The 25,246-nt window shown below is 41.3% G+C and overlaps 1 protein-coding gene across 3 annotated transcripts in view; it reads right to left on the reverse strand.

The window, feature by feature from the left end:
• Window positions 1-25,246, reverse strand: part of agbl1 (AGBL carboxypeptidase 1) — a 172,159-nt gene that overhangs the window by 52,627 nt on the left and 94,286 nt on the right. For all 3 annotated transcript variants that reach the window (XM_080760773.1, XM_080760774.1, XM_080760775.1), the window contains exons 18-21: window positions 23,930-24,017; window positions 22,990-23,122; window positions 21,037-21,190; window positions 7,531-7,711 (exon numbers count right to left, since the gene is read on the reverse strand). In XM_080760773.1, coding sequence (XP_080616899.1) covers window positions 7,531-7,711; window positions 21,037-21,190; window positions 22,990-23,122; window positions 23,930-24,017 — 556 coding nt within the window. The remainder of the gene's footprint in view (window positions 1-7,530; window positions 7,712-21,036; window positions 21,191-22,989; window positions 23,123-23,929; window positions 24,018-25,246) is intronic.

Genomic DNA, 25,246 nt, shown 5'->3' on the forward strand with positions numbered 1-25,246 from the left:
CGCACATCCCTTCCTTATTCATGTACATTCCAATTTCTGCAGGTAATTGAAATAAATGTTTGAGCACGGCCACTCTGCACAACCATGGACTTATGGAGTATAAACTGAGCTACTTCCCAGACTGACATGATGAAGAGGATTGGACAGAAATCAGAGACAGGTGGCAACAGAGAACGTTGGCTAAGTGACCATTAATATGCAGTGGGGGAAGAAGAATTTTGTGTTTAAGTAGCAATAGGCTACCACAATGAAACTAAAATTATATAAATATAGTTAAAGTACCAGTATTGAAAATGTTCTTGAGTAAAAGTATAAACGTGTTGGCAACTTGGCATCACAATATACTTAAGTACAACAAGTAAGTACTCATTATGCAATGTACATGTATTATAATGTCCCATATATACAATCCTTTGAAAATAGCAGATCTACCAGTTCTGCCCAGACTGACATGATGAAGAGGATTGGACAGACATCAGAGACAGGTGGCAACAGAGAACGTTGGCTAAGTGACCATTAACATGCAGTGGGGGAAGAAGAATGTTGTGTTTAAGTAGCAATATAGTGACTCACTCACTCCCACTACTCTCACGCACGCACACACTAACTTGATGCTTAACATTGTTCAAATTGCAAGCTGATGCGCATGAGAAAGAGAGAGAGAGAGAGAGAGAGAGAGAGAGAGAGAGAGAGAGCACGTGCACATGAGGATAGACATGAAAAGAGAGAAGAGACGTGATTGACCTAAGGTGCTATAGTAAATCCCTGCAGTGTCCAACGTAATGCTTGGGAAATGTCTGAATCGTATAGTGCAATGCTTACATCACATAAACATAAACACACACACACACACACACACACACACACACACACACACACACACACACACACACACACACACACACAGAACACACAGAGGTGTGTGTGTGTGTGTGTGTGTGTGTGTGTGTGTGTGTGTGTGTGTGTGTGTGTGTGTGTGTGTGTGTGTGTGTGTGTGTGTGTACGTGTGAGTGAGAGAGAAAGAGGCGGGTTGGGGGTTAATCAGATGGCTCAAAGAAATAATTTCACATTTTCTCCCAGAGTTGTGAGCTTGTAGATCTGCCATTTACTGAGCACGACACCAGCTACTGTATGGCCAAAAGGCACATTGAAAAAAAAATCCATACTTTTATGTCATTATAGTCGAAAGGTTTCCACAAAATTTCATAAAATGTTTAATAATGGAAAATAGCCAATCTAGAAGCTCCCAATGTGTAAAATGACATTTTACTAGGGCTGTCACGATTCGCCTAATCCACGATTCAATTCAACTTTCGATTGTAAGGTCACGATTCGATTCGATTTTTCAATACGATTCAATCGATATTTTGTTAAAACCTCGAATTTACAGACTAATGTTTTGATTTGTAATGAAAAATACTTTCTCTGCAATAAGTTACTTTTATTTGATTAATAACACATGAGAATGAGAATAACCAACAATATAAAATTTGGGTTTTATGCCCCAACATCATTTTCAGATGTTTCTTTAAGATGATGACTGACGACATTATTGTTAAGCTCTTCTCTAAGTAACTAAATAAAATAAAGGTACCGTATTGTCCCGAATATAAGACGACTCAGATTATAAAACAACCCCCATTTTTCAAGACTCATTTGTGGAAAAAAGAAAATTGAATGTCAAATAATCTAGTCCCCGATTATCATACGACCCCAGTTTTGGAGAGTGCAGTTGAGGCAACAATTCCTAAACAGTGGAACATTAGAAAACATCTATTTTGCTTCAGAGGACATCCATAACAGATTTACCAATACCAACATGTTGTAACTCCTACTTGGAGTGGGGACTCGGGACTAAAGGGCAGTCCATACTGTCTCCGACCACCGAACGTTTCGTCGGAAAGATCAGACTTAATTTTTTTCTCCAAAGTAGAGTTCAGAGAGTCACAACATCTGGGAGTGCAGCTTTCAGAACAAGAAATCGGAGTTTTTGTAGTTGTACCGGAGCTTTCCGACGAAAAGTTTGATGGTCGGAGACAGTATGGACTGCCCTTAACACCAGTAAGGGAAGCGAACGCAGCTCGTACATATTTGGGTTTTGGACGTATAGCTGCTTTGGGGACTCCTTATATGGTTATGGCTGAGTCATGGTGACGTAATAACTCAGCTCCATATATGGGCACAAAAGCGGGACAGACACACACACACAGACAGACAGACATGATCTGCTAGGTCTCATAGTAAGTGCTCACTGCATTCGCAATTAGCCCCACATGATGGAACCTCTCACTCCCATAGAGTTATAAAGGAGCTCACTCCTGACTCCGCTATAATGTACAGTATAAGAGACTCAGAGTGCACACATGTAACCTACATGTGTGGGCTACTCTCTCCGAGTTAACACATACAATGCTACAGGTTCTAGTGGACCAAGGATTTCCAGTGCTAAGGGGATTAACATTGGGATTTTTGAACTTTTTTGGGGGCCCACAGCGAGGGGCCTCTTATAGCGAGAATCACACCGCATAAATCAAAAGAAAGCCCAACTTGTCCACTTCAATTTAAAAAAAAATATATGATTCTACCATCTTCCATTCTGGAGATATTGACCTTTTTTTAACACCTGCTTTTGCCTGCACGCTGCTTGTGAAAAAAAACAACAGAGATATGGAGGCCTGAAGTTGACAGACATTTCAGTTCAGTTTTTTTAGTTCAAAAGACCGATATAAAATTGAGCACAAATAATATCCTATACAAACCATATACCGAATGAAAGCCCTGAATGTCTACTTTTAGGAGGAAAACAGTACACATTGTACACATATACAGTTTGTCACTAATTGGCTATTGAATGCAGCTTGCGCCCACCAGAGAACTTTAGAGAAGGCATGGACCCGAAGAACTATTATTCACAAAATAAGGCCTATAGCGACATGTACATACTATATACCGTATGAAACAGTAGACTCTCTGCTTTCATAAGAAAAATACCACCCAGAAAAATCACACCCCTGTGAAGTGAGCAGTGCAATTGCACTGCTCACTTCACAGGGGTGTGATTTTTATTATTATTACAGTATTAGTATTTTTCTTATGAAAGCAGAGAGTCTACTGTTTCATACGGTATATAGTATGTACATGTCGCTATAGGCCTTATTTTGTGAATAATAGTTATTCAGGCCCATGCCATCTCTAAAGTTCTCTGAAAAAGATAATTTTAGAGAAAGCATGGACCTAACAACTAAATATTCACAAAATAAGGCCTATAGCGACATGTACATACTATATACCATATGAAACAGAATACTCTCTGCTTTCATAAGAAAAATACTAATACTGTAATAATAATAGAAATCACACCCCAGTGAAGTGAGCAGTGCAATGTTGCACTGCTCACTTCACAACATTGCACTGCTCACTTCACAGGGGTGTGATTTTTATTATTACGAGTAAGACGCGCGAACGCGGAAAGCGAACGCAGATCGTAAATTGCAATAACAATTAGAATAAATTACAGACATGATCTGCAGGGTGTCATAGTTAGTGCTTGGACCACGCCAGCTCCATATATGGTCACAAAAGACGCCATCACACTCATGTCACCATGACTCAGCCATAACCATATAAGGAGTCCCCAAAGCAGGACCACGCCATCACACTCATGTCACCATGACTCACAAATCACTCAGCTCCATATATGGGCACAAAAGGGCCAGGTCCACATATACAGTAAGCGGGACAGACAGACACACACACACACACACACACAGACAGACAGACAGACAGACAGACGTGATCTGCTAGGTCTCATAGTAAGTGCTCATTGCATTCGCAATTACAGTATTAGTTTTTTTCTTATGAAAGCAGAGAGTCTTGATGCACATTATCTGATCATAAAACGGACTTGGAAACTTTCTTCTGCCTGCATCGTGGTCAGTCTCTCTCCTAAGTTGTTAGAAAATATAAATCAGCCTCAATCGTAGCCCCATATGTGCCCTCTCCCTACGCTCATTGAACTCATTCTGTGATTCGAGCTACAATCGCAGTAACGGGGGGGGGGGCAACTAGGCTTTGAGGAAATGATCTTGCATAATCAACATTATTGTCGATTGTCGTGTGCCGCTCCAAACATGTCCAGACATACCACTAACCTCATCGATCCAGTCTCGCGTAGCTATAAGGTGAGACGCGAGACTGGATCGGATTGTGTCTGGACATGTTTGGAGAGAAAAACAACGAGAACGAAGAACAACGAGAGATGGTTGGATGCGGCAGCAGCAGAAGCAGCACGTCAACGTATTTGGAAGAAATGTTGCTGATAGACGGATAATAATCGATCCGATTTTGTCCTGCCGTTCATTTTATCACATTAGGTGCAGGGCAGGCTGCTCGACGGTGAGTTTATAATAGCCTGTTGTAACGAGAAAGGGGGATGGATTGGATGGTTGGATGCGAGCAGCGCAGCAGCAGCAGCAGTACGGCTTGCGATCAGCGACCAACGTATCATGGCGGGCCCTCGATAATGATGTGCAATCTGTCCATGACTAACTCCACATGTGTCTGGCAAACGTTACGTTATGAAATCAAATGCCGATCGTTGCAGGTTTATATACGGGCAGAGAGCAAATCGCGTTGTATCTTGTTCCGAGAATGAGAGTGCAAGCCTTGCAGTTGAAAGCAGTGGGGACTCGGGAGTGGGGGGGGAACTGCCAATGCGATCCAAGAGGAAGAGACCCCCCCCCCCCACCATTCTCCCTCGGGAGAAACCATGTAGAAACAGGAGGGGAGGGGGAATCGAGTGTATTCACACACACAAGAGCATGGACCCATCCATTTTAGATCCCCTGACATCTGCGTTGGTCTATGCCGGACGGCCGTCTCCATTACGTCGTACGTCCTCGCATAGACCAACCAATAGGCGGTGCCAGACGCTTCTCAGACCAACACCTCTTTTCAGCAGGGGGGGGGTTTAACTCTTTTTAGAGCCGATCGGTGTTACATTATGAGTTGTCCGGGCGCAAATATAGTTGAACTATAGTAATCAATAAAAAAACTATTTTGGACCATAAAACGTATAAAAATGTTATGCGCATCTTAGGGGTGGCTATAATAAAACGTTTAAAAACGCTTTCAGCATTCTAAGTGTTAAATGAACTCTCAGGATTTGAAGCTATATTTTTTAATCCCAAATCTTGTTTGTGCAACACATCGTGGTGTAAAGTAAACCAAAGCACATTTACCTGAGTACTGTACTTGTGTAGCCTACTTGCACCAGGTATGTTTTGCTTTACAGGAGTATATCCAATATCAGTACTTTTACTACTACTCCACTACATATCAGAGGCAAATACTGCACTTTTACCACTGCGTGAAAAGAGGAGTTAACGGGCAATTATGGGCACTGTATTTTGTAAACCTGAATGTACAAAATGTAACCTACAGTTAGTGTATGGGGTTGGTTACACCCCTAGTGTTGCATGATGAACCCAGCTGAAGATCTGAGGGGTTAAGTGTTCCACACAGACAGGTGGCTGAAGCGTTGTGACATCTTAATACAGATGGCCTCTCTACCCACTCAGCTGCCGCCCCCACTTAGTGATGCTTCATTCCTACAGTATACCTGCCTCGCTGTCATGCCAATACAAGAATGTCATGTAATCATACAGGATATCGTTGCTGTCGGGCAGAAACCTCCATATGTTTTATTTTTTGTGTTTTCTGAAAAACGTATATGTGTTGCTACAGTATATAAAACGTATATGTGTTGCTACAGTATATAAGTGTATATGTGTTGCTACAGTATATAAAACGTATATGTGTTGCTACAGTATATAAAACGTATATGTGTTGCTACAGTATATAAACGTATATGTGTTGCTACAGTATATAAAACGTATATGTGTTGCTACAGTATATAAAACGTATATGTGTTGCTACAGTATATAAAACGTATATATGTGTTGCTACAGTATATAAAACGTATATGTGTTGCTACAGTATATAAAACGTATATGTGTTGCTACAGTATATAAAACGTATATGTGTTGCTACAGTATATAAACGTATATGTGTTGCTACAGTATATAAAACGTATATGTGTTGCTACAGTATATAAACGTATATGTGTTGCTACAGTATATAAAACGTATATGTGTTGCTACAGTATATAAAACGTATATGTGTTGCTACAGTATATAAAACGTATATGTGTTGCTACAGTATATAAAACGTATATGTGTTGCTACAGTATATAAAACGTATATGTGTTGCTACAGTACATAAAACGTATATGTGTTGCTACAGTACATAAAACGTATATGTGTTGCTACAGTATATAAAACGTATATGTGTTGCTACAGTATATAAAACGTATATGTGTTGCTACAGTATATAAAACGTATATGTGTTGCTACAGTATATAAAACGTATATGTGTTGCTACAGTATATAAACGTATATGTGTTGCTACAGTATATAAAACGTATATGTGTTGCTACAGTATATAAAACGTATATGTGTTGCTACAGTATATAAAACGTATATGTGTTGCTACAGTATATAAAACGTATATGTGTTGCTACAGTATATAAAACGTATATGTGTTGCTACAGTAATAGTATATAAGTGGTGCTCAAACATTTTCATTTCAAGGACCCCCCCAGATTATATGTATGTGGCAGCGACCCTATCTCAAAATATGTTGTTCCAGGGACCTCCAGAAGCAAAGATTTGAGTTTAAAAAAAATAGCTTTAAAAGTACAAATGTTCAAGATTTTGGAAAAATAGCAGATCTACAAGCTCATGAGATTGTATGTTGATGTTGGCTTACCATGAGACCCGGGTTTCAGTGGTGCTCTGTGTCTCAATGCTTAATATTCTTTGTAAAGCACTTTGAACTTTCTTGTTGTTTAAAAGTGCTACGCAAATAATATACAAATTGCCTATATGTACAAAAGAAAAAAAACAGCAGTGAAACTCTGGACGAGGAAGCAGAGGGAAGGCACTGCTAGCTAACTGACTCACTTCTATACACATTTTAGAAATCTATCAATTAAATGTCCACAGAAATCATCACTGTTCATTTACTCTCACAGTTGAATTAACATTGAGTATTTATTGTGTACTCTATCACCCATGTAGCTCATTGTTTATTTAACTTTTTTTTCATTTTCATTCTCTCTCCCTCACGCGTGCGTGCGTGCGTGGGCATACACAAACACACATACGGACGCACTGCTGAGTCAATGTCGAAAGTTCATTCATAAGTACATACAACTACAGGCACACCCACGCACACTCGCATGCCTGCACTCAACTTGGCGTAATCGCCGATGATAATGCCATGCTCAATGATACTCATACAAACACTAGCACTGACGGACCTACACTTATCTATAGTCATTGTTTGTTCAATATGTCACTGGAGAATAGTTTGAACCGGATCAAATAGAGTTCAGAAAGTGAGCATGTGCCTCTGTGCTGCTTATACAATGCGTGCGTGTGTGCGTGCGTATGGGTGCGGGTGACTCACGTGCCGTTGATGACTCCGTCAGGGTTGAGCATGGGGATGATCTTGAAGACGAAGGCCTCCCTCAGGCTCTCGGCCACGGGGTCGTCGCTGCACAGGAACTCCAGGGTTCCCTTCATCACCCAGCTGGCGTTGGACTCGCCTGGGTGCACCCGCGCTGTCAGCACAATGCATGGGCGACTGCCTGCACGGAACATGAACACGCACGCAGCAGGAAGAGAGAGTTAGGGAAGTTGCAGAAAGAAAGTATATACTGTGCATATTATAAGAACTCACTTTCTACACACTTTATAAATCTATTCATTTCAATGTCCTGGTATATACCACATATAGTCAAATCATCAGCATTTCCTGATAGAGTTCAGTACTCCATCATAGCCAATAACCATTTTGCTCATTGTTTATTTCCATTTTATTTTAATTGTCTCTCTGCCGTCAGAACAATCTTCTCTCGCATTTCCCATCTTCTGATCTACACTCTTTGTGTTCTCTCCTTCCTCCCTCTGTGCGTGCGTGTGTGCGTGAAATAGCTAAAGCCTGATTTATACCTCATCATACAGCAGTGAATAGAATACATTAGGCATAAGGGTAGGGAACAACAGTCGACACGGACGGACGGACGGACGGACGGACGGACAGACAGACAGACAGACAGACAGACAGACAGACAGACAGACAGACAGACAGACAGACAGACAGACAGACAGACAGACAGACTCATGAAAGGCAAACAGAAATGTATATTTATATGTTAGCAATTAAATAAACTAAAATAAATTGTTAATCACAAGCACTTTGAGCTGCGTTCATGTCATGAAATGTGCTATATAAATAAAGTTTATTTAATTAGTTCTACAGTATGACAATCGTCAACATGATCGTGGCAGCCATATCCACAGGGGTGTCAGAACGCAACATGAAAACCATGGCACAGATAATGATAATTTTATAATAGACATCATAATAATATCATTTTATAAACAGTGTCATGACAAAACATGTATCTTATACTGATTCTTCACTTATCCAATAAAGGTTTTCCAATTAAGCCATTGCTATACATGCTGGCCATTACACAGACCACAACGATCAATTAATTAGGCCTTGATAATGTGACAGCTGGGTAATTAAGAGGCTGACTGACGGTCATGGCAGGTCACTATTAGCATTCCTGTGTGTCACAGTGATTACCATGTCTAACAGATGGCATCTGAGGACTATCAATCAGCCATATAAACACAGGTGTCGTTGCTGTCGCTAAAAATACCTATTATCTCCATATTTTAACTATTTTTTGTGAATATCTTACGTAGTAGTGGGAAAATGAATTGGAGAATTTTCAGTGGGTCTGGAAAACCACGCCCACTGCTATGCTCTATACAAGCTTGCAACGCGTCACTTGCTTGTAGATCTGATATTGTTTTGAAAGAGCGTTTTTAATGTGCTCACTGGAACAAAATGTTTCTGCGACCAAATACATTTTGGGAGGTCCTTGACATGGAAACGTCTGAGCACCACTGATATAGAAACATAGTTTTTCTTTTTTTTCTTTTTCTCTTTAATAAAACAGCTAGCAGGCTTAGCAGGCTTACACAGCACTACTTACTTAACAGAAAAGATTTGTGAGTGTAGAATCACCGAACAAAGATCAACGATAATTATGAGGAACCTCGCGGTAGCCTACAAGTGGCAATAAACCTTGTGAGATTATTCTTCATAAAACCATATCGAACTTGATCTTGAACAAGATCAAGTACGTTAATTTATGGACCCTCGGGAGAGAGGGTACTACATCACGACACAAAATGTCCATTCAACTGTACAGTAGAATGTGAGTTAATGAAATATGTCTGTGTCTCGCGCCCAGGAGGAGCGTTCCCACAGCAAATCGGTGAAGCGAATATTCCGCTATATAACCGTTTGGATTTAGGAGACATTTGTAGAATCAGGCCTAAGGTCTTAATGGGTTACGCTAATCAAGGTTGGTCTGTAATACATCTAACCAAATAAAGGGAAGGGTTTAATATCGCTCGCTGAATTGGGCCTTTTTAACCATCACGTGTATGCCTCTTCAGACATTACTTAAGGCAAGGGACAGCTCATTGGTCAGACCGCCTGGTCATCCTACATTACCATTAGATGATTACCTGTCAGGGTCCATTACTACTACTGGCCCAGGGCCCCGTCGAGGTCCATTACGATTGGCTTACCAAGTAGTCGAGCAACATTATTAGCTATTGGTTTATGGAGGTGTTGAGGCTCATTACTATTCGTTGATATGGAGGTTTTGGGACATTACTTGCAGATAATGTATTGGATGTCACCGTTTGATATGGTACTGTATACATTTGCACAGACTAGTCGTGACTTGACTATGAAGGACACAGAGGCCTATACCGGGTACAGGCTTTAGTTCTGACATACTATTGGTCCGACTCGACAACCTACCTCAAACCCTAACTTAACCATAACCGCAAGCACGGAGCAGCGCATGTTCGCCAACCTTAATCCGGTCGCCAACCTTAATGCATGTTCACCAAACTTAATCCTACCGTCAATTCCTGTCATTCTCATAGGTTCATACAATCCACCAGTGATACGGTAGTTACTTGCAGTTGGAAGGTAGAGAAAGCAGATGATCTCAATGACGTAGCATTATATAAGACTTTTGGCGAATGAATGTAGAGACAGTGACACTGCCAGAAAGATGAGAATGAATGAATCATGATGATGTATCATCAAATGAGACTAGCCACAAGGATCATTGATGAGGCATTCCATAAGCCCTGCATGAGAGCTGAGCTCCACTGCCACATTTTTATTCAGCCAGCTGAGGTGATGCAATGTACGTCAGCCATGTGTGAGTCACTTCCATTGCTGCTAGGCCTATAACCTCTAAAGCTAGGGTGGGGAGACGACAACAACCACAGCCCATTTCTGAAAAGTTTCTACCCGCCTAAGATCAGACTGTTGAACAAAGTCCGAAGACCACGTATCTGTCGGCGGGCTGGCCTGCCACACTGGAATACTTCCCTCATGTCGGTCTAGTCTCCTTGGTTACCTAAACTCCCCCATGTAGATTACGTACTTTCTTATGCAGATTTAACAGAACTATTTGCGGCATGCCTATAGTCAACTGCACCCTATGCATATGCTAATATACTGTGTATATTAGGCATGTAACTCACTCAACTCACGATACGATTCGTATCACAATATGAGTTTCACAATATAAAAATAAATATAATTTATCTTCACTTTTTTGACATTTTTTATTTAACTACATTGCAATAGAAGTATGGCATTACTTTGGACAGTGCATAAACATAATTGCCTTCCTTGATGCTCATTACATAAGAAAACTACAACATGATGAAGCACACACGGAAGAGATAATTGCACCCACTACCTGTAAGCCTGTGACGTGACAACAAAGTTGATTCTGATTGCTGGTATTGAACCCATCCCAACACCTCGTACACAAACACACAGCCACAAAAAAGCTGTGTTTTCTGCCATTGTGCCCTCAGGCTCAGCTGGCACGTGATCTTCTCTCAGACAACCCTCCATGCAGCCGCTGTGATGATGCCACATTTCTGTACTATCTGGCCAGGGATTGGAAACGGGCAACCTTCAGGCTACTATCTATCTGCCCTCGCATTATTTCTCCAAGACCAATCTAATAAAGCAGGCTAAAACATATGCTTAACTATTTTCATTTTGAATCTAGCAATCTTTATGGTTTTTCCTTCTTAAAGTTGACTCCTTCCTTTCCTTATGCAAAGTGACTTTGGGTACATAGCGCTATATCATTTTGAGCTATTATGATTAAAACCAGTCATAGTTATTATACAATTTATTTGCTGTGTTGATCAATGCAATTAGCAGTTTTTATTTTTGCTGTCTACATGAGAGTCAACAACAACTGGTGTTGACTGCAGATCAATCACTGTGCTATACACCAGGACGCATGTCTGCTTTTTCAATCAATGTACATATACAGTATGATTGCACTGTGAAAATGTCATCTATTTGAGAATAATGTTCTACCACATTACTGGAGGACGCATAGCAGTGTCCCCCCAATACACTGTGTCTACACGGTACTGTCCTTCATTTAGTCCAACAGAGTGTACAATTGGAACCAAATGGACCATATTTTGGTTCCACGTGTACACTCTCCTGACTTAAATTATCACTGGGATTTTCCCATATAGCTGACAGAGGATATGCCGGGAAACATTCAGGCGTAATGTTCCCAGAAACCACTCTGTGGCTCTAAGAACAATAGCAAGCTTTGAGTGCCAAATAAACACGCCGTCCCTGTCAGACAGAAACCTTGTATCTCTTCTCCATGACACATTGCGACAAGCTCGCAATGTGTCACATCGAAACACATTCTAAGCTTGTAGATCGCCAATTTTCAAATAGCTGAAATGTATATAGGGTGTAAGTGGTTAAAGTATATATTTTGTAATAATAATCAAAATCTATAAAGCTAATAGTAACTAATATAATGTTTTCAAATGGTTGTAGTGTCACAAAAAGTACAATATTTGCCTCTGATATGTAGTGGAGTAGAAGTAAGTACTGAAAACTGGATATACTCCAGTAAAGTAAAAAAAATACCTAAGAATTTCCCACCACTGCAGTGTTGGACATACATGGTTTCCACCCAGCAGCAGACGTGACAGTTAGAACCGTGCAGGCTTCTCTCAGCAGTGACAAAAACAGGTCATGTCACGTCTAACAAAGAAGAACACGCTCCCATTCCAATGCGCGTGACCAAATGACACAAGGTGATAAACACTGAATTGTTCCATGCCATTCAAGTAATCAAGGTGTCAGTAATGGATATAAATTTGTTTTGGAACCAGATCGGAGGGGAGGGGAGGGCAAGAGGAGGATAAAAGGGAACGGAGGACGATGAAGGACAGAGAAATAAATGAAGATAAAGACCATGACTGACTGAGGGACACGAGAGCAGCGAACAATGGCAGCGGCAGAGAGAGAAAGTGTAGCAGTACAAAACCATGTGAGAAACCATGACAGAATGGCCATGAGAAAGACAAGAAGGAACATAAAAGGGAGGAAATCATAATGTAGAAGTCAGACACGAGATGACGATAAAGTCTGTAAGAGGAAAATGAAACACAGAAAGCTGACACAGAGGAAGAGAGAGAGAGAGAGAGAGAGAGAGAGAGAGAGAGAGAGAGAGAGAGAGATATATCTAAAAGCCATGCCTGTCCTGTTAAATGAGATTATGTTTGATAATTAACAGCGTTGAGAGCGAGCTGTGATTGCATGGGAAGCTTTTTTTTAATTAGAGACGAGAGGAGCAAAGGGGAATCTAGGCTGTTTTAAGTAATCCGTCAGTGCTGCTGGAAAGAAAACCTTGCATCTTGCAAGAAGAAAAATGAAAGAACCCAACCCAACTGTACAAATGAGTCCCATTGGTTAGTAGTTGTTGTTGTTGATGAAAGGTGCGATCATGTGTAGCTACTAGCTAGAGTCCGTTTTTCATTCAAAGAGTAATTGCTATTCTGTAAATGTTTGGGGTCTCATTGTCGCTCCAGTTCTTTAATAAACTACATTGTCAGGTGTATTGCCAATTTCATCAAATCAGGAGATGCTACCCCTTTTTGAGCTTAAATGTTATAGTGTTCCGAACACATTTTTATTGATTACTTTCAATCACCTTTCTACCCACCCGGACAATAGATCAACCAGCCCTGATCCATGCCACAACACTCCGGTCACGTGATGAAAAATAAATAAATTGCCTCTCCCCCTCCCCTCCTGAAACAGGACGGGAGGGGCGCTTTGTGTTTAGAGTATCCCTAATGGCGGCGCCCACGCTCTGTACGGTCGTAAAACTCCAGTCATCCTGAATCACACAGTCAGACTGCATCAGGAGCACCCAGGATCAGCTCGCCTCCCCTCCCCTCCATCAATTGGCTAACATGGTGACAGCGCAGCAGTGTTATGTCAGAACATGCCAGCTCCAATTTATTCGTGTACGTTATACTTGTGGGGTTTATTAAGAGAAGCTGTTAATGCCACCACTTATTATTTCTCAACTCCAGTATTTAAATAATGCTTCTGTGAAAAAACCAATAAACAAAGAATTAAAAAAAGAAGAACATGCCAGCTCCATACAGTATAGGGGTCATCAGTGCCCGTTGGGGCTGATCAATAAAGATTCTGAGAATCATGGTGTTATGTACTTTCTACTGTACTGTAAGTGAATCGCGTTGCAACTTAATTATCTTTTCTTATGAAAGCAGAGAGTCTGTTCTTTCATACGGTATATAGTATTTATATGTCGCTATAGTATAGGCCTTATTTTGTATGAATCACGAGTTGTTAAGGTCCATGTCTTCTCTGAAGTTCTCTCTGGTGGGCGCAAGCTGCATTAAAAAGCCAATTACTGACAAACTGTAGATGGGATCATTTGTTGTGTTCATTTTTACATCTGCCTGTCTGTGACAAAAACGGTCCGTAACTCAGCTTTCTGTTCAAACAAAAAGCAGGTGTTAACATATCATACTATAATTAACCAAATGTCTGAATGTGTGTCTGAGTGTCACTGTGACTGCCGTAGCTCCTCACTGTCTGCACCAATCACTCCCACTTTTCACACAGGCATTGACCATAATAATATGGAGGGCCCTTTTCCAATTTAACAAATTATAAATGAACAAAATTGCAAAAACGCACCCAGGGTGCAGTACCCCCCGCGGCCACAGGGGGGTACCCAATGGGTAAGGGCTAGTGTTATTAATTTTAAATTGTAGTGGACAAATTAAGCTTTCTTTTGAGGTATGCGGTGTGATTCTCGCTACAAGAGAACATTTGCTGTGGGCCTTGGAAAAGGGTCCTTCTTCAATGCTATCCTTGCACCCTGTATTTCGGCCATCCTGGATTGTTTAGCAAACAATGTGTTAACACTGTTACTGAACAAACACACTATAGCAACGATTACTATCAGAATAGTGTTATTTTGACCCTTGTCGCATAAGTGTTCCTTTTTGGTGTGTGCCAATAAAGAAATGGAAATGTGAGTACTTTGTCCGCCGTTTATTATACATTTTTGGATGTGCTACCTTTTTGGATTTTTTTAAATTCCTATTTTTTGATTTTTAGTGTTATTTAACACTGTTACTGAACAAGCACAGACACTAGCAACTATCAAAATATAGATACGGTATTGATATTTTCTGTTAAAATAAGTGTTACATTGCTTTAAATGATGATAGTGCTCATTGGTATATAGACAGGGGTCTCCCTGTCCCTCATAATCTATCTATTCACTCATCCATGGTTAGATGGATGGATACAACTATCTATCCATCTATCCATCCATCTAACCATGGATAAATGTCTACTTTCTCCTGATTGGCTGAAGATTGGCAACACACCTGCGTAAAGGTATTTTCTGTTTATTAAAGATCAGATGTCATTTTTCACTGCTATCAATAATAGACAGGTGGAGAAAATGCACCTGAATCAAATGAATCAGTCCACGGTGCTTGGTTTTTACCATAAAAACAAGGCATCCATTTAAACAACACATGGTGTCATTTTACGGCTAAACAGTACACTAAAGAATGTTTTTGAAAACATTTGAGGTGAGAATAGGCAATGCGGTAACAGAATATTGATTCGACAGTATTGTTGTGGCATTGTATACTTTGACTTAAATCAACACTAGCAACTTTCCTCTTCTATACACCCGGATTTGACAGACACTGAGTCTCCATGTGCAAGTGCCATTTAGATAATAGAGCCTGCCTGCTTGCTCAGGGGAGAAATTTAATCTTGAAACCATCGGATCAAAAGTCCTTTCAGATCCTGTGTCTATAGACATAATGACCTTTGACACAATCTATGCATCAATAGAAGAGCAGCCAGGGTGTTATATATATATATTTCTTCCACCGTTGTGATTTTACAGCCAGCCGTTATTGCCCCTTCATATTCAAGTGGTTTGATTAAAAGCTGAAATTACAAGGTTTTCACGTGACCACGACGCTCTGATGGGTAAAGCCTCGCTCGTGTTCTAACCCAGTGACATGGCTGGTTGTAATTAGACCTGATTAGCATAGTCATTTGCATACAGAGGAAGGAAACTGGAACTGATTAGTTGTGACTGCTCGAGGCCTCTGTTGCACTTGGATTCAAGTTGTTTGCGTGTGTGCGGGTAGGTGCACGTGTGTCTGTTAATCCCTTAATTCCCTCTTGCAGGAACTGTGCGCGTGCGCACACGCACGCACGCGGGCACGCACACAAAACTATACTTGTGAGGACATCAACATTTTAGGACGACAATTTTATGAATGCAATTTTTTTAAATAAATCTTTGTCTATTGTTCATTCTAACTCTAACGGTATCTAACCCATAAGCCGATTTAAAAAAAACTCACAACATGCGTTAGCTTGTAGGTGTGCGATTGTCTGTGTCTAATCCTTCATCCAATCCAGGAAAAGCGTTATATTTCTCAAGTTCTACTATACTTGTTGTGGGGACATCTGTCCCTCACAAGTATAGTAGTACACGCACGCACGCACGCACGCGCGCGCACGCACACACGCACACACACGCACACACGTACACACACGCACACACGTACACACACAGACGTACGTCTGGGACCGATAATACTATCGCAGTCTCAGTGGACTTCTCGCTGAGCAGCACTGCTAGGAGGGTTTCAGGGGTAATTCTCTACCTCTGGGGGACCTCAGCACTGCAGCAGAGGGTGAGACACAGTCCACTTCCTCTACAGACGATACTATCCACACGATTCCACAGGCAACATGTCTAGGCTTGTGGACGGCAGCCATGTTGCCTCCGGTGGGGTGTTTGCAATCGAGACGAAAACCCAATGTTGGACTGTGAGGAAGAGAGCTCTCAGATGTAAAAAGAAAAAATACCATAGCAACCTGAATCACTGAATCACAATACATTAACAGTACACAAATAAATAGCAGATCTACAAGCTCCCAATGCGTCGTTGGCTATTTTCAGCGAATATACGGTTTGAGTAGTTATGGTTCATAGACACCAGTGATGCTTTACGCTGATGTGTAAAGACCTTTGTCCAGAACCTGGGCAGAGGCCTTTTGTGGAGCTTCTGGATAACCGTGGGTCCGACAGACTTGACACCGGGCACTGCACTGGTGTGGAACAGTGCAGCGTGCACACGCGTGTGTGTGTTGAATTTGAAGTCGGTGGGGCGAACGGTTACGAGTTACGTGGCGTCATCCCTATTTTGAACATGCACATTTTCAGAAATTCAGAATGTTCCCCATACTATACCACTCACATTATGAATGTTTAGCCAAATGATGCCTTCGGACATTTTACCAAATCTACTTCATGAGGCCTGTTCAGGGGGGCAGTCAGACAGATATTTTGTGAAGCCACTAAGGAAATGAAAGTTCATATAATGGCCTGTTGTGGCGCTGTCATTGGACCCAGAAAAACCCATAGCCCCATAGAAGTCCATGTATTTGGGCCCAACTTCACCTAGACTGTATTACCTTAATATACATGGTCATGATTACTTTCTTCTTCCAGTCACTAGTTTAAAGTCTCATTTCTAATGTCATAATATTCTTTTTGGAAAATTATGGTCCCATTAATTAAAAAAATTACCATAAAGTCGCGTATGTTCTGAGGGGCGTGGCTACCGTTACAGTCTATGATAGGGATTCCCCTCCCACTCGAGTCAAAATAAAAACCAACGGAGAAGAAGGGGGGAAGTCCCGCCTCGTTGTCTGGGCCAGCCAATGGCCAGCTGGACCAAAACGGATCTAGAAAGATGGCGACTTCCATTGCAAGGACTGACAGGCTTCATTTTACGTTCATGTTAGACCCGGGGAACGCTTTGTCCATATTTTTTACAGTCTATGGGCCTGTTGCACCAAAACCAATGCTCATTTCCATAACAATACCAAGCTGTTTGGCTGCTACAGTTAGTGGACCAGCCACATTCAACATGTTTTGGTTGCCACTTAATTTTTTGGAAATCCATGTACCCAATGGAACGCAAGATTAGTCTGTACTTGCTATTGTTCTGCACAGCCTGCTTCACACTTGCACACATTTGCTTCTCTTTAAGAGTTGCCAAGTGCTACCATCAAAATGTGTTACTGCCGGACAGTTTGATTTCAATTCAGTTCATTTCAATTTTATAATGGTGCCAAATCACAACAAGCTTTGTCCCAAGGCACTTTACATAATGCAGCAGAGACCCAGCATTTGATGAACGCTGCAATTACATTTATTTAAGTACAGAGTTGGTTTTATTGTCTTTTCACGGATTGAAGACAAGAAATGTTGCATCTGGTACAAACATTGTTCCTCGTTTAAACTAAGTTTAATGTCATACTGTGTAACATTCAAGTCTTTTTGCCTATAGAGCACTAGAAGTCTAGCTTAAACGGACATTTCACTGCTGGAAGAAACTGCAGTCACTCAATGTTAATAGTGTTTGTATTAGATAACTGTAGCACAATTTGAAATTTGCACCCTACGGCCAGAAAAATAATGAAGTCTGTGTGTTTGACTAGGGTTTGATACGTTTCTCCCCCCGCCCCAGTCCCATAGGCGTGTTTAATATCGTGTCATATAAGAACTTTCTTCCAAAATTAAACAAATGAGCACGGCAATTTGACTCATAATATGGATATGAAGCTAGCGGCGAGAAACCGTTAACATTACCGCAGCCGAATGAATAAATATTCACCAGAAACAGACTGTATCAGAGCCACCTCCCTGACAATTTGTTTATTATTGGACAATTCTTATATGAGACGATTCTAAGATGACCCAATGTTATTCTCCCATGTAAATGACTTCCGTGACCCAGGGAATTCCAGGGAATGAACGGATGACGTCAGGACTTCGGCACTATATTCCTCTGGTAGCTCGATTTTTACAGCATCTATGATCAGAATTCAATTTGAAACAAAACCATGGTACCGATCCAAAGTGAATGCTGCAGGGTGTTGGGGACTCACTAAATAGTATTTAGAAGTTGTAAAAAAAACAACCATTATGTGGTTATTTTGGAAAAAATACCAGTGTTCGATTACGACAAAAATAACTTTCATTTAATTGAACTATGGCTATGACGAATATGACTTTAATATTGACTAATTAAACTAATGTGATCATTTTAGAAGTACCAGAAAAAGGAGTTTAAATGTTGTTGTTGGAAAAGCGAGGCACCCACCACAGGAGACTGACACTCTAATTATGTTAATGCTGATACGGCATAGTGAATCTAATATGGTTTTCTCCCAGACAAATTATTCCTTCATATTTCTGATTGCCAAGGATCACTGGCTTTCAATTAAGTAGGAAAAAAACAAACAAAGTATGAGATATATCTCTATGTCTCTGGCAGGGACTATTTTCTATTAACTGGTTGTCTCCTCCGTCAATATATGGACGTGTACGGTCCGTCTATTCAGTCCAAGCATCTGTCCATCACATCCATTTGTCTGTTCTCAGTTCTCATCACATACAAAAACTATTAATAGGATCCCTGGCACTAAATATTTCTAAAATGTTGTATTTATTTTAGAAATCTTTCATTCCATAGGAACAATTAACTCCTGTCGCAACTTATCGCAAGTTGATTTGTCCACGTGTGGTCCAGCCCTATGGAATATATGGAATGGACGTGTTTATAATATGGCTTTGATGCTCATAATAATCCTTAGGAGGTATTAAGTTGTTTTTTATTAGCATATGCATTTTATACATTCCATAGAGCTTGTCATAATGGTCATGACATCATCAACCTACGTACGACGGAAGCAGTCCCTGTAGACGATAGACGATCAGATGATAATATAAAACCTTTATTCCATGGGTAAATCCCTGTGTCTTATTGGTTGGTATATTAGCCCAATGTTGCTGTTAAATAGTCTATAAAACCAACGCATTCCATGCCACACCCACTGGCTATGGGTGTGGCATGCACGCAGAGAGAGAGAGAGAGAGAGAGAGAGAGGCGTCCTGTGTCGGTCTCGCGCTTCTATCGGCATCCTGCAGCACGTGCGTGACATGTCAAAATGAATTGGAATAAAAAACAAATGATGTAGCCTATATGTATCGGGTCTGGATCGCATCTTGGTGAACTCCTGCAGTGTGTGATGCCTAGTCGGCTATCAATCGTTTCGTGTGAAAGCCCCAGCACAGATAAAAAAAAGACTCCTGCAGTGTGAAATACATAACGATCTGATGACGCGCAGACAACTTTAAAACTCCTACAGTCTGATGCTAGCCACCATCATGACCCACACTTCATGGCCATAGGAAGTAGGAACAAAGATTGCTCGGTAGACAGAGATATTTACCTTCTGGCTGAGCTCTCTTGTCACAAAGAGACGTCACAAAGTATCGATACTGCAATTTAGAAATACTTTGTTGCAAGTAAAAGTTCTGTGTATATATAGAGTAGTAAAAGTATGGAAAATTGGAAATAATCCTGTAAAGTACTTTGGTACATGCACTTAGTACTTTCCACCACTGCTTCTAATAAAGAATCAACTTTTTTCTTCTTGCATTTTTAGGGAACGTACATGGCAGTAGCTACTGTATATTGCCACTGTATAATGTGGTCTCTAAAAGCAACAGGAAGAGATACAAAGTATGGCCTTAGAGCAGAGCTCACTGGCATTAGTGTAAATATGATGATGAATGAATTTAATGATGTTACTACAGACCCATTAGAACACAGCCTGCTACACACGTTCATCATCTGAGCTGTGCTCGTATATATACATTCATTATGTAGCTTCTCTCTCTCTGTCTCTCTGTCTCTCTCTCTCTCTCTCTCTCTCTCTCTCTCTCTCTCTCTCTCTCTCACACACACACACTTTCATCTTTATTGCCGATGGATGCTTCACAAACAACCTCTCATGGGAGGGACTCCTCCCATGCTTATTTACTGTATGTTATGTCTAGAACTGAGTTAACATGTCCATACGAGTCTAGAACTGAATTAAATACCAATCCACCACAAAAACACACCAACACGTATGGGCTTTAAACATATGGAAACCTCAGATGGACTCCACATTTGCACGCATGTACACTCACGCACACACACACACACACGCACACACACACACACACACACCGACATTTTAGGCCGGCACTGAAAATAGCTGAAAACATCAGCCGATCAACAAGCTCTCAACACATTGCACAACAAAGTATTTTGGAAAACACGAACCATTAAACCTAACCTCTAAATTAATGCCTAATCCTAACCTGAACCCCAATCTGAACGCACACAGAGTCGCAGACACACACGCACGTGCCCCTCACACGCACACACACACGCACACGCACACGCACACACACACACACACACGCACACGCACACGCACACGCACACGCACACGCACGCACACGCACACGCACACACACACACACACACACACACACACACACACACACACACACACACACAGAGTGAGACTTACGAAATTGGTGCAGGTCTCTCATGCCCCTGGTGGCGGGACAGGCGGTGATGGTGACCAGAGGACAGGGGTTCCCAGACAGGGTCTGACACAGAACCTGTTGTCTGAAGAACACCTTGGAGGGGTCCACTGAACGATTGAGCACCATTAGATGAGACTGGAGAGAGAGAGAGAGACACACACAGAGAAAGTTAACATCTACAGCAGTGTTTCCCAAATAGGTAAATATACATTTCCCTAGAATCCCTGTTTAAAATATTATTTCGAAACAATGCACGAACTTTATTGGCAACGCTTCGGTCAAAGACCTTCTTCGGGCATCTTTGACCGAAACGTTGCCAATAAAGTTCGCATTGCAAGTGCAGACGGTGTGCGGGTCTTTGTGCACTTTATGTGCATTTTTCTGAATACATTGAGCCCTGCCTACACACCCGCCTCAGAGCATATGGGTGTGCATAAGACTTTGTTGCTTAAAATATTATTTCAAAATATTAAAATTACTTCCTGTCAGTCTACTGTCCTATAAATAAAGGCATAAAAGCCCAAAACGTTTGGGAACGAAACGAAACTGGCCTACTAATTATTCAGTATCAAAATATGCGATATTGTGATGGCGTGCGTGCGTGTGTGCGTGCATGCTGTTGTTTGTATGAACCAGCATGGCAGACAAAGCCATCAACAAACAAAGACCACATGAACCCTGAGATCCACAGCGTTCCTATGTGGATCCAGCATTTCCCTGCATACATAAACATTCAGTAGGAGCTTTATAATATACTGCATACATAAACATTCAGTAAGGAGCTTTATAATACACGGGACCCCTGGGGGAGTCACATTAATGTCCGCTGCCTTGTCCCATTGTACCCACAGCGATTATATTTGCATCCAATAGCAGCTCAATAAGTGCTTAGTGGCCTCCGTCGCGGCATGCTCATACCCTTAATTCCCAGGCCTGCAGGATACAACTATGATTTTTTCCCCCTATATTTCCGTAAACTCATATGTATTTTTTTTAAACTCCAATTTCTGTGTGCAAGCAAAAGGAAAAGTAGAGTTTTGTGCCCCGACCATGACAAATGCGAACTTTAGTTTTAAGAAATGCATATCATTCTTGTGTGTGTGTGTGTGTGTGTGTGTGTGTGTGTGTGTGTGTGTGTGTGTGTGTGCCTGCGCGACGCGCGTGTGCCTGCGTGTGTGCGTGCGTGCACTCCTTCCAACACCAAATCTCTGCCATGTTGTGAGCTCATACTGTAGCTCTTGTATTTCCGCAGAATGTTCGACCCAGAATAAGGATACTAGGGTTCATGTGATTACCACAACTTGGATCGACTTGAATGTGTTTAGACAGTAAGGGCAGATTCACACTGAGTCTGTTGGATTCAAATTGTTCCCGAATACAATTGCCAGGTCCCCGCTGGCCATGATTCACATTGGCCAAGATTCTTCCGCACCCGAGTACACTTCATTGAACTGTATCCAATGCTTTCACATTGCAGTGATCCATATCCCAGTACACTTCAATCAGTCCCGGGAACAGTACACAGCATTCACACTACCACAACATCTGCCAAGTGGAGTGCGCACCAGGGACCTTAGTGTAAATCTGCCCTGAGACTCTTGCTGTTGGGGTATCATCATATTGATGAATGTACAGTATAATTTCTGTGTTCATCTAATGTGGACTACTAATGTGCCACTATTTATTCACATCTCTGCGATATTGACCAGCAGCTACTGGCACATCCCATAAGCCGGAGGGATTGTAGAATTGAAATTGGCTATTTAGTAGTAGATCCCATAAGCCGGACAGACAGGCTGCTGTTCTAAACCTGTTGGGTCGATCCATGCAAGTGATGCCTCTTTTTTTCTCACGTCATTTTTCTTCATCTCTTATCGTCTACTTTCATAAGAAATTAAAGACAGGCAGACAGACAGATAAACAGACAGACACACCTGTAATGCAGAGTATGTGTAAGGATAGTGGTAGGCCAGGTAGCAGACGTCGTCGTGGTGTCTGAAGGTCACGGTGAAAGTCAAAGTGTAAAATGTTGATCTTTTCTTGCCCCGAGCTGCACAGAAGTGGTTTCTGGGTGAGAGATGATAGATAGGAGGAGTCAAAATCAGATTTAAAACATGAACACCTGGAATTTAAGTCAAATAGAAAGTCAGGTTTGCATTGTTTCTGCCTACTAGAGCTTAAAGATAAAGAGTATACTATAGAGTGATATTTTTGGGTTAAAATAAAGTTTTTTTGTTGTTAAATCACTATATTATGAGTAGGGCTTGGTCCCGAACCTCGGGACCAAGCAGGTACAGAACAGAACATGCATGGGTACCACAGGTACCCATTACAATAATTAAATTTCGATTCTAACTATCGGTTCCTACAGACGTGCGCAGTCACGCGCAAATTATTTATTTATTTATTTATTTAACAGCTAAATCCGGTGAAACACTGCACTATTAAGTAAGGAGAAGAGTAACTGTGAGCGTCTCTCTCTCTCTCTATGCAGCATTGACAGGGGACGTGGGATCGTTTGGGGATAATGTTTGGCTTCAGCCAGTCAATCAGTGAGACAATAGCACGCAGTGTGTGTGTGTGTGTGTGTGTGTGTGTGTGTGTGTGTGTGTGTGTGTGTGTGTGTGTGCGTGTCAGTGCTCCTCAGTCAGATAGGCTTTATTTTGTTATTGTCAAAATGTGTTATTGTCACTATTATTCTCACTCTTATCCTCAACATGAGGTTGAATAAAGGATAGTATGTTATTTTACTCATTGCATGTCTTAATAACATTATGTAGGATAATAACATTATGTAATAACATTATGAAATAACATACTGTAATAACATTATGTAATAGATTATGTGATACATTATGTAATAACATTATGCACCTGTAATAACAGATCTCCGTTCCGGTCCTCTTCCAGTGAGGTCGACCTTCCAGGGCTTCCCTCACCGAGTACAACACGGGCTGCATGCCTGCAACGCACACGCGCACGCGCACACACACACACACACACACACACACACACACACACACACACACACACACACACACACACACACACAAAGATGAACAAACAGCATCCCACACAGAGAGCCCGGAGGAGTTTGACACTGCAGTGTTTTGCCAAAGGGCACGTTGGCCGGTGTTGTAGAGGCACTCCACTTGCAGCAGGGATATTATAGATATCTAGTACCAAAAATAACCCACAGACTCACAACATGTCAAATGTAAAATCAAGAACTAGCAAATAAAATACAAATGCGTATTTGCCAGATACAGGCCAGATACAGAAGTACTGTCTGACTATCACACAATGGGAAAGTTCCACGTTCAATTTGAGATCTGCAGTGGTGAAAAGTACTGTGTTATTCAAGTACTGTGCTTAAGTAACATTTTGATATACCTTTACATTACTGGAGTTGTGTATAAGCTCACAATGTGGCGCTATATTCAAAACATTTACTGTTACTCAAGTACATTTGAAAAACACTGTGAATACTTATTTCCACCATGGTAGTCTGGCTTAAAGTGGGACATTTGGTATATAGTATTTTTTATTGGCCTAAAATATTGTCTATATATATATTACATTCATGAATCCACTTGCTGACCGGCTGTCGGTAATTGGGCAATGTTTATAGGGGTTTCTTGTGACCCTATGGCCGTTTTTGTGCAAAACTAATGCTTGGAATGGATTCAGAATCATGAAAACCCCCTAGTTTTACATGTCACATGCTACTAAAGCATAAGGAAAGTTTGCCATTTTTGCCTGCCATAGGATGTTAATGGTAGGGTCACAAGAAACCCCTATAAAAAAATCCCAATACTGACAGCCGGTCAGCAAGTGGATTCATGAATGTACTATATAGACAATATTTTAGGCCAATAAAAAAATCGATAAGCCAAATTTCCCACCCATCTACCCCATCTGCCGGACTATGGAGAGATCTGCCAAACACGTATCTACTGTAGAGGGCCGCGGGGAGGTATTTACAGTAGCAGGTGCTGAACATTTGGGAGGGGGTGCGTGCACGTTAGCGCACGCCACGAAACATGGGTGCACGGCTGCACGCGCCTCGTGCGCACGCATTTTCACGCAGAAAAGTGGCTTTTACTTTCCCTCTCCACATGCAAGATATATGAACAAACTGACACAGGCAATTAACCAGGATAAGGCGCCGATCCTGTGATACAGCATACC

This window comes from Protomyctophum bolini, assembly GCF_963924005.1.
Source record: "Protomyctophum bolini genome assembly, chromosome: 4".
NCBI lineage: Eukaryota > Metazoa > Chordata > Actinopteri > Myctophiformes > Myctophidae > Protomyctophum > Protomyctophum bolini.